This window comes from Sus scrofa, chromosome 7 (assembly GCF_054392235.1).
Source record: "Sus scrofa isolate SSC_HxYL_T2T_F1_AM1 chromosome 7, Sscrofa_HxYL_maternal_Yorkshire_Landrace_v2.0, whole genome shotgun sequence".
NCBI classification, from domain to species: domain Eukaryota; kingdom Metazoa; phylum Chordata; class Mammalia; order Artiodactyla; family Suidae; genus Sus; species Sus scrofa.
The window spans coordinates 99037020-99049531 of NC_139389.1; the positions used below are offsets into that span (position 1 = coordinate 99037020).

The 12512-nt window shown below is 40.9% G+C and overlaps 2 protein-coding genes across 9 annotated transcripts in view; one reads left to right on the plus strand and one right to left on the minus strand.

Moving 5' to 3' along the window:
* Positions 1 to 12512, minus strand: part of KLHL25 (kelch like family member 25) — a 665168-nt gene that overhangs the window by 356621 nt on the left and 296035 nt on the right. The gene's annotated exons all lie outside the window — the stretch shown is intronic.
* The window catches only part of AKAP13 (A-kinase anchoring protein 13), a 333498-nt gene that overhangs the window by 94259 nt on the left and 226727 nt on the right, over positions 1 to 12512 (plus strand). For all 8 annotated transcript variants that reach the window (XM_084969374.1, XM_084969377.1, XM_084969375.1 and 5 more), the window contains exon 2: positions 1942 to 1985. In XM_084969374.1, the coding sequence (XP_084825500.1) occupies positions 1953 to 1985 (33 nt within the window). In that variant the 5' untranslated portion in view covers positions 1942 to 1952. The remainder of the gene's footprint in view (positions 1 to 1941; positions 1986 to 12512) is intronic.

The following is a 12512-nucleotide window of genomic DNA, read 5'->3' on the forward strand; positions in this document are numbered from 1 at the left end:
TGTTACTCCTCTTTAATCCTTATATCAAAATAACTTGTATGGTTCTAGTTTTAAAATAAGTTTAGGCAAGTTCATGGTTTCAGACAATTCATTTGGCATCAGCCCTTCCTTAGAGGCAAATGAGTTTCATCAGATCTTTTGTCCAGATGGAGTGGGAGCCACTCAGGTTTATGTTTGTGATTGTTATACACATAGTCATTCTAGGTTTTTTGGCAAGTCAAGAAACATCAGAGGGCTGATAAGTCACTAGTTTGCCTCCATAGAGCTCTCCAAACCTTATGAATTACAAAGTGTTAATTCCTGCTTTGGTTTCCACTGATACTTCTTTTGCTTGGTTGATAGGAACACTTCAGAAGTTACTTAAGGCAAATTGGCTCATAAATTTATAGGTTGTTTCAATCTTCTGTCCCAGGCAAGTCTGATAAGGACCTGGAAAGCTGATTAAACAGACTGCTGAGCACAGTGGGCTTAATTTTAACTTAAATGGGTATTTAATGTGTTGAGAAAGTACTTAATCTTCAGTCCTTTTTAATTCATGCTTCCTATTTGAATCTGATGGGCAGGAAATTTTTTTTTTTTTTTTTTTTTCTTTTACTGAAAGAGTTGGCTGCTATATTTCTCAAGCTTGGTTTTCAGTGTGGATTTTTTTGCGGGTGATTTTAGTGCCTAATGGTACAAAATCCTTCAATGAAGAAAAGTAGGAAGGAAAGTGCCCTAAGCCAGGAAGTCTGTTGTGTTGTTGAGGGGTAGACCAGAGAATGAACGGGGCAGGCAGGGAAGGAGTCAGTCACTGGGAGCCACCTGGCTGTGAGCACGACTTCATGCAGAAGACAGAAACCTGGGGGCTGCTGCTGGTTGGGGATGGTTTTTTTTAGGAGCCTGGTTATAGTTTTCTTTTCCACAGATGTGTATTAAGTGTTTTTTTAGGTGAGCCTTGATCCTCAGACAGCCACAGCCTGACCAAACTGACAGATTTGTGAGAATTTTAATATTGAGAGGATTGTGTTATTTGGGTTATGCATTACCAAGTATGAGATTTTATCCTTTCTTTGCATGTATGCATGACATTTCTGTACCGTTTTTTATATTGCTGGTTAGCAATGTAATCCAGTCACCTATCATGGGTAGGACTCTTAAAATCAAAATGTAATGAAATCACTTAGGTCTACTTCTCTCTCTCTTATGAAGGTGGGATTAGCTTGTTCTCAGATTCATTTTATTTGGCAAAAGACCTGCCTTCTGAAGCATGCAATTCTGGACCTCGATAATTTTAGCCTAGATGAAAACCTGGTCAAATCATCGTGCTATTGTGATTATTCGCAAGTGTTTTATATAACCCTGGAAGTCTTCTCTATAAAGTTCTTTTAAAGATTTTTGCGAGAATTCATTTAGTGAGGGTAGCAATAGGGAATCCAGCTATTCACTTTGAGGAGCGTGACAACTGCACAGCTCTGTTCTTGGAGGCTGGCAGTAGCCTCCCTTCTCTGAGAGGAGGGCTGAGAGGAAGAGGGCTCCTCGCACCCCCTGCTCTAAGCACCCTGGTGAGACTGGGAGGACCCCTGGTTAGGTAGCGTTTTGTGAGTTTGGGAGATTATATAAAAGCATAACTGAACATACACTGTTCTTGCTTTGGTAACTGCTTTTAATATCCTGTTGGTTGGTTGAAACGTCTTCTATGACAGTGAAGCCTTTTGTCTTTATTTTTCAATTGGGAAATCTTTTCCCCTACTTGAAAAGATTGAATCTGGGCTATAAGCCATACTGCAATCCTTGACCTTCTTGCCTTCCCAAACCTCCAAAGAAAGCTGGGTATCCAGTAATCTCCGACTTCTGATTGTGTTTATGTAACCTCTCTTGATATTTAGGACTTTCAGTGGGTTTTAAATTTTTGACAGTAACTTTTGATTTTATTCTCATTTATTTCTCCTTTTTCTGTTTCAGTGTCCTGGGTCATGAAACTTAATCCACAACAAGCTCCATTATATGTGAGTAAATCAGAAGATTTCATTTTGTACTTATTTTTTTGCTGTTTAGTTCTTATAATAAACTCAAAAATGCTCTTATGTGATTATCAAAGGCATTTTAAACCATCTACACATGAATTTATTGGCATAATACACTTCAGAAATTGAATTTGATTTAGTAAGTATTAAATAACTAATACATGCATGGTACTGAGCTGAGAACAAATAGTACCTGTAAAATTTGTGAGGTACATTGACCAGGGTGATAAGATGTATGTATAAAACAATTGCATTGCCCTGCAAAATGATACTGTAGCTTTTTATTTTTACCTACAGTGCATTTCTGTAAAAGTGGTATGCAGAACTTTCAACTGCCATTGCGAGTTACCCTTTGCCACAACTAGGTGGCACTCTGTCATTGGCAAAAGTGCTGTTGTAAGAATCTGGGTGAAAGGTGGTGTATCATCTCCCTAAAGTGAGGAAATTATAAGGTGAATGGATAAATGAATGAATCAAGACTGGAAAAAGTAAATTCTAGGTGTGTTAATAAACTATTGTAAGAGTGAATTAGCTGAATCAGGATGGTGGAAAATACTTGGTTGCTTCGTGAGATGCAGGCTTGGAGGTGTAAAGGATTAGATTTGTTGGGAGGCCAGAGGGATTGGGGTTGATATGGTCTAGAGAGGTGAAAAAATTATTTTTGATGAGACAGGTCTTCAGTCCGGTCTTGAAGATTAAGGATCATTTTGTTGGCTGAAAAATCCTCAGAATTTGTTCAAGACGTAAGGCAGATGGTGGAGGGATGAGTGGCAATGAGCATGGTATTCAGTGAGTGGGAAGAGAGTGGTAGTGGAAAGTCTGCCCACCACCCTGAATTTGTGTTAGGGGCAGTGGGAGCTAAGTCTGAAAAGGTGGGTGAAGCTCAGTTGTGAAGGCACACAAAGATGTGTGAAGTTTAGTTTGTGACCACTGAAGAGCTTTTGATGGTGTTTATCTTAAACCTGCTGTTCATTTTATACATTTATTTATTTTTAACCATGCTGTTTAAATAAAAATCATATACCTTTCTAACATAAGAATGTTCATATGGTCATTCTTTATAGATTATTTCTATTTTAAATATAACACACAAGTGTTCTTAGAAGATGTTTTATATTTTCATTTTCTTTTCAGACTACCTGGAGACAATTTATTTTGCTCACCAGTGGGTTTGCACATGAATACTTTAGGCTTAAAAAACAACTTTGAGATAAAATTCACACACCATAAAATACATTTATTTGAAGTGTACAGTTCTACAGCAGAAATTATCACAACCTTGTAAATTAACTACACTTCAATAAAACTTAAAACCAAGTGTACAATTCTATGGATTTTAGTGTATTCACAGTTGTATGATCTAAACTTCAGAACATTTTCATCATGCCAGAAAAAAAACCCATACCCTTAGCAGTCACTCCCCATTTCTCTCCTCCCAGCCCCTGGCAACCACCATCTACTTTCTGTCTTTATGGTTTGACCAGTTCTGGAAATTTCATGCAATATGTGACCTTTTGTGACTGATTTCTTTCACTCAGTGTCATGTATTTAAGGTACATGTTAGAGCAAGCGTCGGCACATTGTTCCCCATTTTCACTGACAAATAATAATCCATTGTATGGACATACTTCATTTTTATTTTTATCCATTCATTATTTGTTAGCCTTTTGGGCTGTTTCCAGTTTTTGGCTATTACGAATAGTACTGCTCTGAACAATAATTTTTTTGTGTAGGCATCCAACTTCATTCCTTTCCCATTGAATTTTCTTGGGTACCTCTGTTGAAAATCAATTGATTATAAATGTAAGGAATTATTTCTAGACTCTCATTTCTGTTCCTTTCATATAGGTCATCTTTAATTACATCAATTTCTTTCTTTAATGATTTATAGTTTTCAGTGTATATGGCTTTTATTTTTTATTTTTATTTTTATTTTTTTGTCTTTTTAGTGCCACACCCATGGCACATGAAGGTTCCCAGGCTCGAGGTCTAACTCGAGCTGTAGCTGCCGGCCTGCACCACAGCCACAGCAAATCGGGATCTGAGCCGCATCTTTGACCTGCACCACAGCTCATGGCAACACTGGATCCTTAACCCACTGAGCGAGGCCAGGGATCGAACCTGCAACCTCATGGTTCCTAGTCGGATTCGTTTCCACTGCACCACGATGGGAACTCCTGATACTGTTCTCTTAATTTCGTTTTTAGATTGCTCACTGCTAGTGTAGAAATACAACTGATTTTTGTACATTGATCTTTTAATCAACAACCTTGCTGAACTTGTTTATTAGCTAATAGTTTTTTTAGTGGATTCCTTAGGGTTTTCTATATACAAGATCATATCATCTGAAAATGGATAGTTTTCTTCCTTTACAATCTTTGTATTTTTCTTTTTCTTGCCTAATTGCCCTGAGTAGAACCTCTGCTGCAGGGTTGAATAGAAACAGTGAGAACAGATAGCCTTGTCTTGTTTTTGATCTTAAAGGAAAAGCGTTCAGTCTTTTACCATTAAGATTAGTATGATGTCGTTAGCTCTGGATTTTCATAGATGCCTTTATCAGGTTGAGGAAGTTCTGTTTTATTGCTAATTTGAGTGTTTTTATCATGAAAAAGTGTTGAATTTTGTTGCGTGTTTTTTCCCTCTGTTGAGATGATCGTGTGGGGTTTTTCTTTCATTTTATTATTATATTACCTTGACTTTGAATGTTAAACCAACCTTGTATTCCTGGGATTAATCCCATTTGGTCATGGTATATAATCGTTTTTGTGTGTTGCTAGATTTAGTTTGGTAGTAATTTTTTTTTTTTTTTTTTTTTGTCTTTTTGCTATTTCTTTGGCCGCTCCTGCGGCATATGGAGGTTCCCAGGCTAGGGGTCGAATCGGAGCTGTAGCTGCTGGCCTACACCAGAGCCGCAGCATCGTGGGATCCGAGCCGCGTCTGCAACCTACACCACAGCTCACGGCAACGCTGGATCGTTAACCCACTGAGCAAGGGCAGGGACCGAACCCGCAACCTCATGGTTCCTAGTCGGATTTGTTAACCACTGCGCCACGACGGGAACTCCAGTTTGGTAGTAATTTTTTGAGGATTTTTTTGTCTGTTGGTGAAAGATATATTTTATAGTTTTCTTCTGATGTCTTTGCTTTTGGCCGTTAAAGTGTTTGGTTAGGGGACTGATGTAACAGGTAGTTATGGCAAGCAGAATAACGGTTCCCCAAGTGTATCCATATCTTAATCCTCAGAACTTTTGACTATTTAGGTGGCAGAAGGCACTTTGCAGATTTGAGTAAGTTGAGTATGTGGAAATGGGAGATAATCTTTTAATTGTCTTCTAGCCCAGTGTAATCACAGAGATTCCTATAAGTGAAAGAGGAAGTCAGGGATTTGCGGATAAAATGCTGCTGCCTTTGAGAAGTTTTCTTTTTTTTTTCTTTTTTTTTTTTTTGTGTGTTTTGTTGTTGTTGTTGTTGCTATTTCTTGGGCCGCTCCTGCGGCATATGGAGGTTCCCAGGCTAGGGGTTGAATCAGAGCTGTAGCCACCGGCCTACGCCAGAGCCACAGCAACGCGGGATCCGAGCCGCGTCTGCAACCTACACCACAGCTCACGGAAACGCCGGATCGTTAACCCACTGAGCAAGGGCAGGGACCGAACCCGCAACCTCATGGTTCCTAGTCAGATTCAGTAACCACTGCGCCTAGATGGGAACTCCTGAGAAGTTTTCTGATCTTGCCATCATGGAATCTGAGAACTTTGGACTTATATAAAACTTTAGATGATATCTGCTTCAACCTGTCTTTTGTTGTTGTTGTTGCTTTTGGGGGTTTTTTTTGGTTTGTTTTTTTGGGGGAGGGGCCCCACCCGCAGCATGTGGAGGTTCCCAGGCTGGGGTCCAATTTGAGCTACAGCCGCCAGCCTACACTACAGCCACAGCAATGAGGGATCCAGGCTGCATCTTAGACCTATACTTCAGCTCATTGCAACACCAGATCTCCAGCCCACTGAGCAAGTCCAGGGATCTAACCTGCATCCTCGTGGATACTAGTCGGATTCATTTCCGATGCGCCCCATGGACACTCCATCCTGTCCATTTTAGAGATGAGGAAGTGTGTTCTAAAGATAATGTGATAAAGTCTCACATCTCATTGGTGGTAAACTGTGACTTAAATCTGTATTTTTTGGGCTTAGTTGTAGAAACCACTGTAAAGTTTGTGAAGCTTAAAAAAGCTTCATTCTGTTAGGGAAGCCAGGTTCTTTTAGAAGTCAGTTCTGGGAAATATTCTTTTATTTATTTATTTATTTTGGTCTTTTTTTGGGGCTGCACTCGAAGCATATGAAAGTTCCCAGGCTAGGGGTCACATAGGCTCTTCAGCTGCTGGCCTACGCCACAGCCATAGCAACACCAATACTATATCCTAGCCATATCTGCAACCTGTGCCACAGCTTAAGCGACTGCTGGATCAGGTTGCTCCTGTAGCTTGGGTTTAATCCCTGGTGCAAGAACTTTGACATGCTGTAGGTGCAGAAGTGTCCAGAACAAGCTGCAGTAGTTAAAAATGTAAGAAATGCTCCAGATTGTACAGGTGGCAGTGCTGTTGAATGTTAAAAGAAAGCTGTTGTAATGAGTTAATTTTGATGAACTTCACAGGGGAACAACGAATATGCAGAACCTGGAACTTGGGACACCTGTAGCATAGCCTGGCTGTGCCTTGGTTTCTTTGCCTGTCAACTCTTTCCACAAGTACACTCTTTGTGTCAAGTAGGCTAGTTATACCACCAGGTCAAGTATTGCACTCAGCCCCCACAAATATATTGATTATTGTCAGATAAATTTATAAGAATTGCAGTTTCAGGACCATTGTGTTAGTGGAGGTAAAAACTTTTGACAAGTTTAATAATACCCCTCTAAGTGGTGAGAGCCTAGATTGTTTAGTGGGAGTAAAAATGGAGAGGCAGTGCCAGATGCAAGAAATACTTAAAAGAAGCATTATTAGACATGGGAAATGGGAAAGAAGCATGAATGACAGTTGATTGAAAACTTGAGCCTGAATGACGACAGCTCATGCCATTGCCAGATGTGGAAAAGAAAGAAGGTGGTGACTTTGTTCTTTAAATGTGTTGAAGGGCATGTTGATATTCTGTTGACAGGTGGAGATGTGGGGTTGGAACTATGGGACAAGAAAGTTGGTTTGAAGTAAGAGAGAGTTTGAGTCATCTTTAAGAAATTGTTCTTTGAGAAGATGAAAGTGGATGGAATTAGTCTCTAGTGGACTATGGCAGAGAAGGCAAAGTTGAATCAAGAGAGAAGTTGTTCCAGGAGTTCCCATCATGGCACAGCAGAAACGAGTCCCCTAGGAACCGTGAGGTTGTGGGTTCGATCCTTGGCCTCACTCAGTGGGTTAAGGATCCAGCATTGCCGTGACCTGTGGTATAGGTCGCAGACGCAGCTCAGATCTGGCATTCCTATATGGCTGTGGCGTGGGATGGCAGCTGTAGCTCCAGTTACACCCCTAGCCTAAAAGTGGAGAGGCAGTGCCAGATGGAAGTGTGTCACAGGTTCGGCCCTAAAAAGGCAAAAAAACATAAAAGAGGAGGAGTTCCAGAAATTTGGATAGCATTTGCTCCTTTAACTTGTTATTCTTGGAATTTTAAAATTTCAGTCACATTAATATTAGAAATGAATTTTGGGGTGTATCTGGGGGACTTCTTTCATGCAAACCCCTTTTTTGAATGGTGGTAAAAATATGGCCATGAACAGAAACAGAAGGTTCCCTGCACTTGTGGTATTTGCATTATAGTGGGGAGAAGGCAGATAATGCATAACAAGAAAACATCAGGAAGAACAGTTTTATGAAAATGAAACAAGAGGATGTGATGTGATTGTGTCTGAGTAGAGGCTATTTTATTTTAGGTCGAGTGCTCAAGACCTCTGAGAGGTGGGCCTTTTAAGCTGAGACTCACTTAACTAGAAGGAGCCAGCCATGTGCGGTTTTGGCACAATGTTCTAGCTGAAGGGAACAAGTGCAGGAGCTCTAATCCAGGTGGGGGATCCATGTGGGAAACAGGAAGAACAGGGGCAGGACTCAGAGTGCAGAGGGGACTGGGTATGTTCTCTCCTGGATGATGTGGAGACTCAGGGAGGAGAGGCAAAAGCCTGATATTGAAGGATTTCACAGAAGGCTGAATGACCTCCCGAGGGGCCTGCCTTCTGTCTCATCTGAATACCAGCACAGCACCTACCTGTAAGTATACTCTGAATTTTTAGATCCTCCAATGGCTTGGGGTCAAGTCAGGCCTCTTGGGGATATTGGATTTATCCTAATGTAGAGCTGCAGCCTTAGACAGACTGGATTCTTAGTTTAAATGAAATATTTTGGACTACCTATTTGAGGAAAAATAGTTGTATTACTCTGTAGTCATCTTTAAGATCCATGTTTTAGGAGGGCTCAGGGAGCTAAGAATCCCATGATCCATGAGGTTGCAGGCTCAATCCCTGGCCTTGCTCACTGAGTTAAGGATCTGGCATTCTGCAGTCTGCAGTGTAGGCTGTGGATGTGTTTTAAATCTGGTGTTGCTGTGGCATAGGCCTGCAGATGCAGTTGCCATTTGACCCCTAGCTTGGGAACTTTCAGGTGCAGCCCTAAAAAGAAAAAAAAAAAAAAGGTCCATATATTAGGTGTAAATTGGATGTTCTTGTATTGAGAAACTTTTTTTGTTGTTGTTTTTAAATAGCAAATTTGGATCTCATTTATCAGAGGACAGTGTAATTTAAAAATTCTGCTTAGGTTTTTATATTCTTTCATGCTTGAAATTGCTTCTTGGGAGGAAAAAACCCCGCATTTCTAAAATTTGCTATTAGTCCCTTTGTGAACCTAAATGAACAATGTATGATAACGATTTGATAGTAGGCCTTTCATTTTCTTTCTCGCTCTTTTTTTTTTTTTTTTTTCTTTTTTCTCTTCTGTCCTTGTAGGACCGCACCTGCGGCATATGGGGGTTCCCAGGCTACGGTTCTAACTGGAGCTGTAGCCACTGGCCTACACCACAGCCACAGAAACGCCAAATCCGAGCTGCCTCTGCAACCTACACCATAGCTCACGGCAACTCTGGATCCTAAACCCACTGAGCGAGGCCAGGGATCGAACCCACAACCTCATGGTTCGTAGTCGGATTTGTTTCTGCTGTGCCATGACGGGAACTTCCACTTTCTGGGGGGTGTGTGTGGGTCTTGGTTAGTAATCATCTTTGTGATTAATAATGTTGCTAAGGAAATAAATGTGATAACAATGTCTTTATTGTGCATATGCTGTAAGGGAATATGTGCCGAAGCCCCAGGGGGAGTGTAGCTGAGAGTGTCCAATAGTGTTTTATTCTAGAGATGTATTCTGTGAAATAAATAACCTAGTCTCTTAGCAGATTGAAAAGGTAATGCTAGACATAATTCCTGTATCTCTTGAATCCTGAGTTATTATCTCTAGCCTTTATGGGACTTATGGTCTGAGCTTTTCTTTTGCAGTAAAAAACTTAGAGCAAACGAAGTGGCTGCTATATTTTTATGCACATAGTACATGTACCCTTTGGCTGTAGAGCCCTTCTCAGGATAAAAGCATAGACTTCCCAGAAGGGATAGGAGATGGGGAATGTTATCAGATGATAAAAGAAAAAGGCAGGCACATGAAGCAAAGGTTCGTATTTCTAAAACAAACAAAAAGGCCCACCCACACACACTGATCGTTAGCGGACCTAGCAACCTAGCAAGTGGACATTAGCAACAGTAAATAAATCCTCCCCCAGACTAACAGCTGAAAAGGAAGCAAGATTTTTAAACTTCAGAAGGAGGAGAAGGGTGGGGTCTTTGGTTGCCTCTTATCTCAGACCCCAGGCTTATTCTAGAAGAAATCTGGCCAGGCCAGGCTGGAAGCTCGGTGAGGTACAAAGAGACAGTAGGGTCAAGAATAAAGTACTGGATTAATCCTGTAGATTATAAGCTAGAGAAAGTCACTTCCTTTCTCCTCTCATCACTTTACTTTTCTGGAGAAAAAGTTGTGATGATGCACCCAAGTAACTGTCCCACAGGCAGCTCTCTGTGTGGGAGTGAACTTTGTGGGAGAGGTCAGGGGTGGAGGACAGTTTGATGAGTCATAGGAATCATTGTATTTTAGGGGCAGTTGAGCTCAGTTTTCTGGAAGAGTGAAGAAACTGAGCTACAGAGAGATGGAGGGATTTGATTGAAGCTTCATGGGGGTTGTGGTAGATCTGGTCAGGTAGCAGAATCCAAAAATAATTAGCCCAGCCTGTTTGCAGGAGGCAGTGCTTTAAATTTAGGATTCAGAGTACGTGTACAGAGAAGTCATGGTGTAAGTCTGGGAATAAGTGGGCTAAGTAAGAGAGAAGAAGGTAGCTATGGGATCACTGAAAGAAGAGGAATGTTTGAAAAGATAGCATTGAACTTTTTTTCAGAGGAGTAAACAGGTAAAGATTAGATAGCCAATGTGTATGCACTGTAGGCACATTGGAGAGTAGTTTACAGTTACTAATTGAAATCCCTCTTAAGTAGAAAAAAAGAGTCACAATGTGGATTGTAATTTTTGATGTAGGGAAGTCAGTAATAGCCATCCTTTTGAATTACTTGGTGAAACACTTATCTTTATACTTAGAGCTTCTTTAGGCGGATAGGCGGGTTTTTTTAGCCTGGGACCAGTAAAAGGAAGGGAAGGCGAAGATCCTGAACAGTAAGGCATTTTTCTTGTCCAGTGCAGCCCCTGTGGCTCTTTGATGCTTTTCTCTATTAGAATAATGTCCTGGAGTTCCTGTTGTGGATCAGCAGGTTAAGAACACAACATAGTGCCCGTGAAGATGCGAGTTCGATCCCTGGCCTTGCTCACTGAGTTAAGAATCCAGTATTGCCACAAGCTGCAATATAGCTCACATATGTGGCTCAGATCCAGTGCTGCTGTGGCATAGGCCTCCGCTGCAGTTCCAATTTGACCCCTAGCCTGGGAACTTCTGTATGCTGAGGATCTGGCCATAAAAAGGGGGGCGGGGAGAAGAAGAATGTTTTACCAGTTGCCGAGATGTTCCGGGGGCATTGAGTACTTTATGGTTAAGAATATTCTACAATTGATTGCTGTGGCTTTCATACTGACTTGAAAGGTTTATACTGGACGCTGATGATTTGCTAACTAAAATGACTGTAAGGACATATTTAAGGAGGGAAAACTTGGGGTTCATTTCCCAGATTATTCAGTTATAAACTCGTCTTTTGAGGTCCCCAAGATTTGTGGTCCAGGTGTCCCTCAGGAAAACCGAAAGTTTTTTTTCCTTAAAAAATGAAATACTTTTTTTTTTTTTTTAAAGCAGAGAGATACTCATAGATGACATGGAAATTCATTTCCAACCGTGCTGTAAGGTTATGTAAGGGATGGTTACCATTACACACCATATGATTGGGATAAAACCCACATATGTTAGATTTTCAAAGGGATGAGCCATTCTAATTACAAATTTCCAGACCCCAACAGATCTGTTTGTTTATGTCCTCCTTCCTTTCTTAGCACTGAGTGTTTTTGCATGTAATTGCTTCTGGGAGGAGGCAGAAACATTTTCACAGTAGAGAAACATCGTAAGAAAGAATATCTTTGGCCCTGGATTCTTTTCGTTTAAAATGCACAAAACAAACCAATATCTATTTCTATAACTTTGTTTTAGAAGAAGGACCATTTTTTTTTTTTTTTTTTTTTTTTTTTTGTCTTTTTGCCTTTCCTAGGGCTGCTCCCTCTGCACATGGAGGTTCCCAGGCTAGGAGTCAAATTGAGCTATAGCCACAGGCCTACGCCAGAGCCACAGCAACGTGGGATCCGAGCCGCGTCTGCAACCTACACCACAGCTCATGGTAACGCCAGATCCTTAACCCACTGAGCAAGGCCAGGGATCGAACCTGCAACCCCATGGTTTCTAGTCGGATTCATTAACCACTGCGCCACGATGGAAACTCCAAGGACTATTTCTTAGGATGATGTTGCTCTCTGTTTTCTCAAGGAAAGGAAATGTAGGTTAGGGTACTGGTATTGGTTGAGAACTTCCTCTAGGCAAGGTACCCTGGTTATCATTTATGCACATTCCCTGATTAACCTTCACAAGAGATGTAAAAGATTTGGTCAGTATTTACACTTTAGAGCCAGTGAAGTGAGAGTTCAGAATGGTAACAAACTGGTCTAAGGTTCCAGCTATGGTGGACCTAGTGTTCAAATCCTGTGAATGACTCCCAGGCCCATTTAAAGAAGGGAAATCAGAAGAGCATATCCATTTGACTCCGCATTTAGATCTTGAAAAAAACTTTGATTTCCTGCCATCACATTCAATTCTTTTTGACTCTCGATTTCTGTGTCCCTTGGTGAAGACTTGGACAGTTGATTAATGTGCTCTGTGTGCTAATTGGAACCAGCCTCAGAGCCTGAACAGAAATAGAAGATGAGAGTGCAAGTGGAGTGATCAGAAAAAAGTGAGCTTAA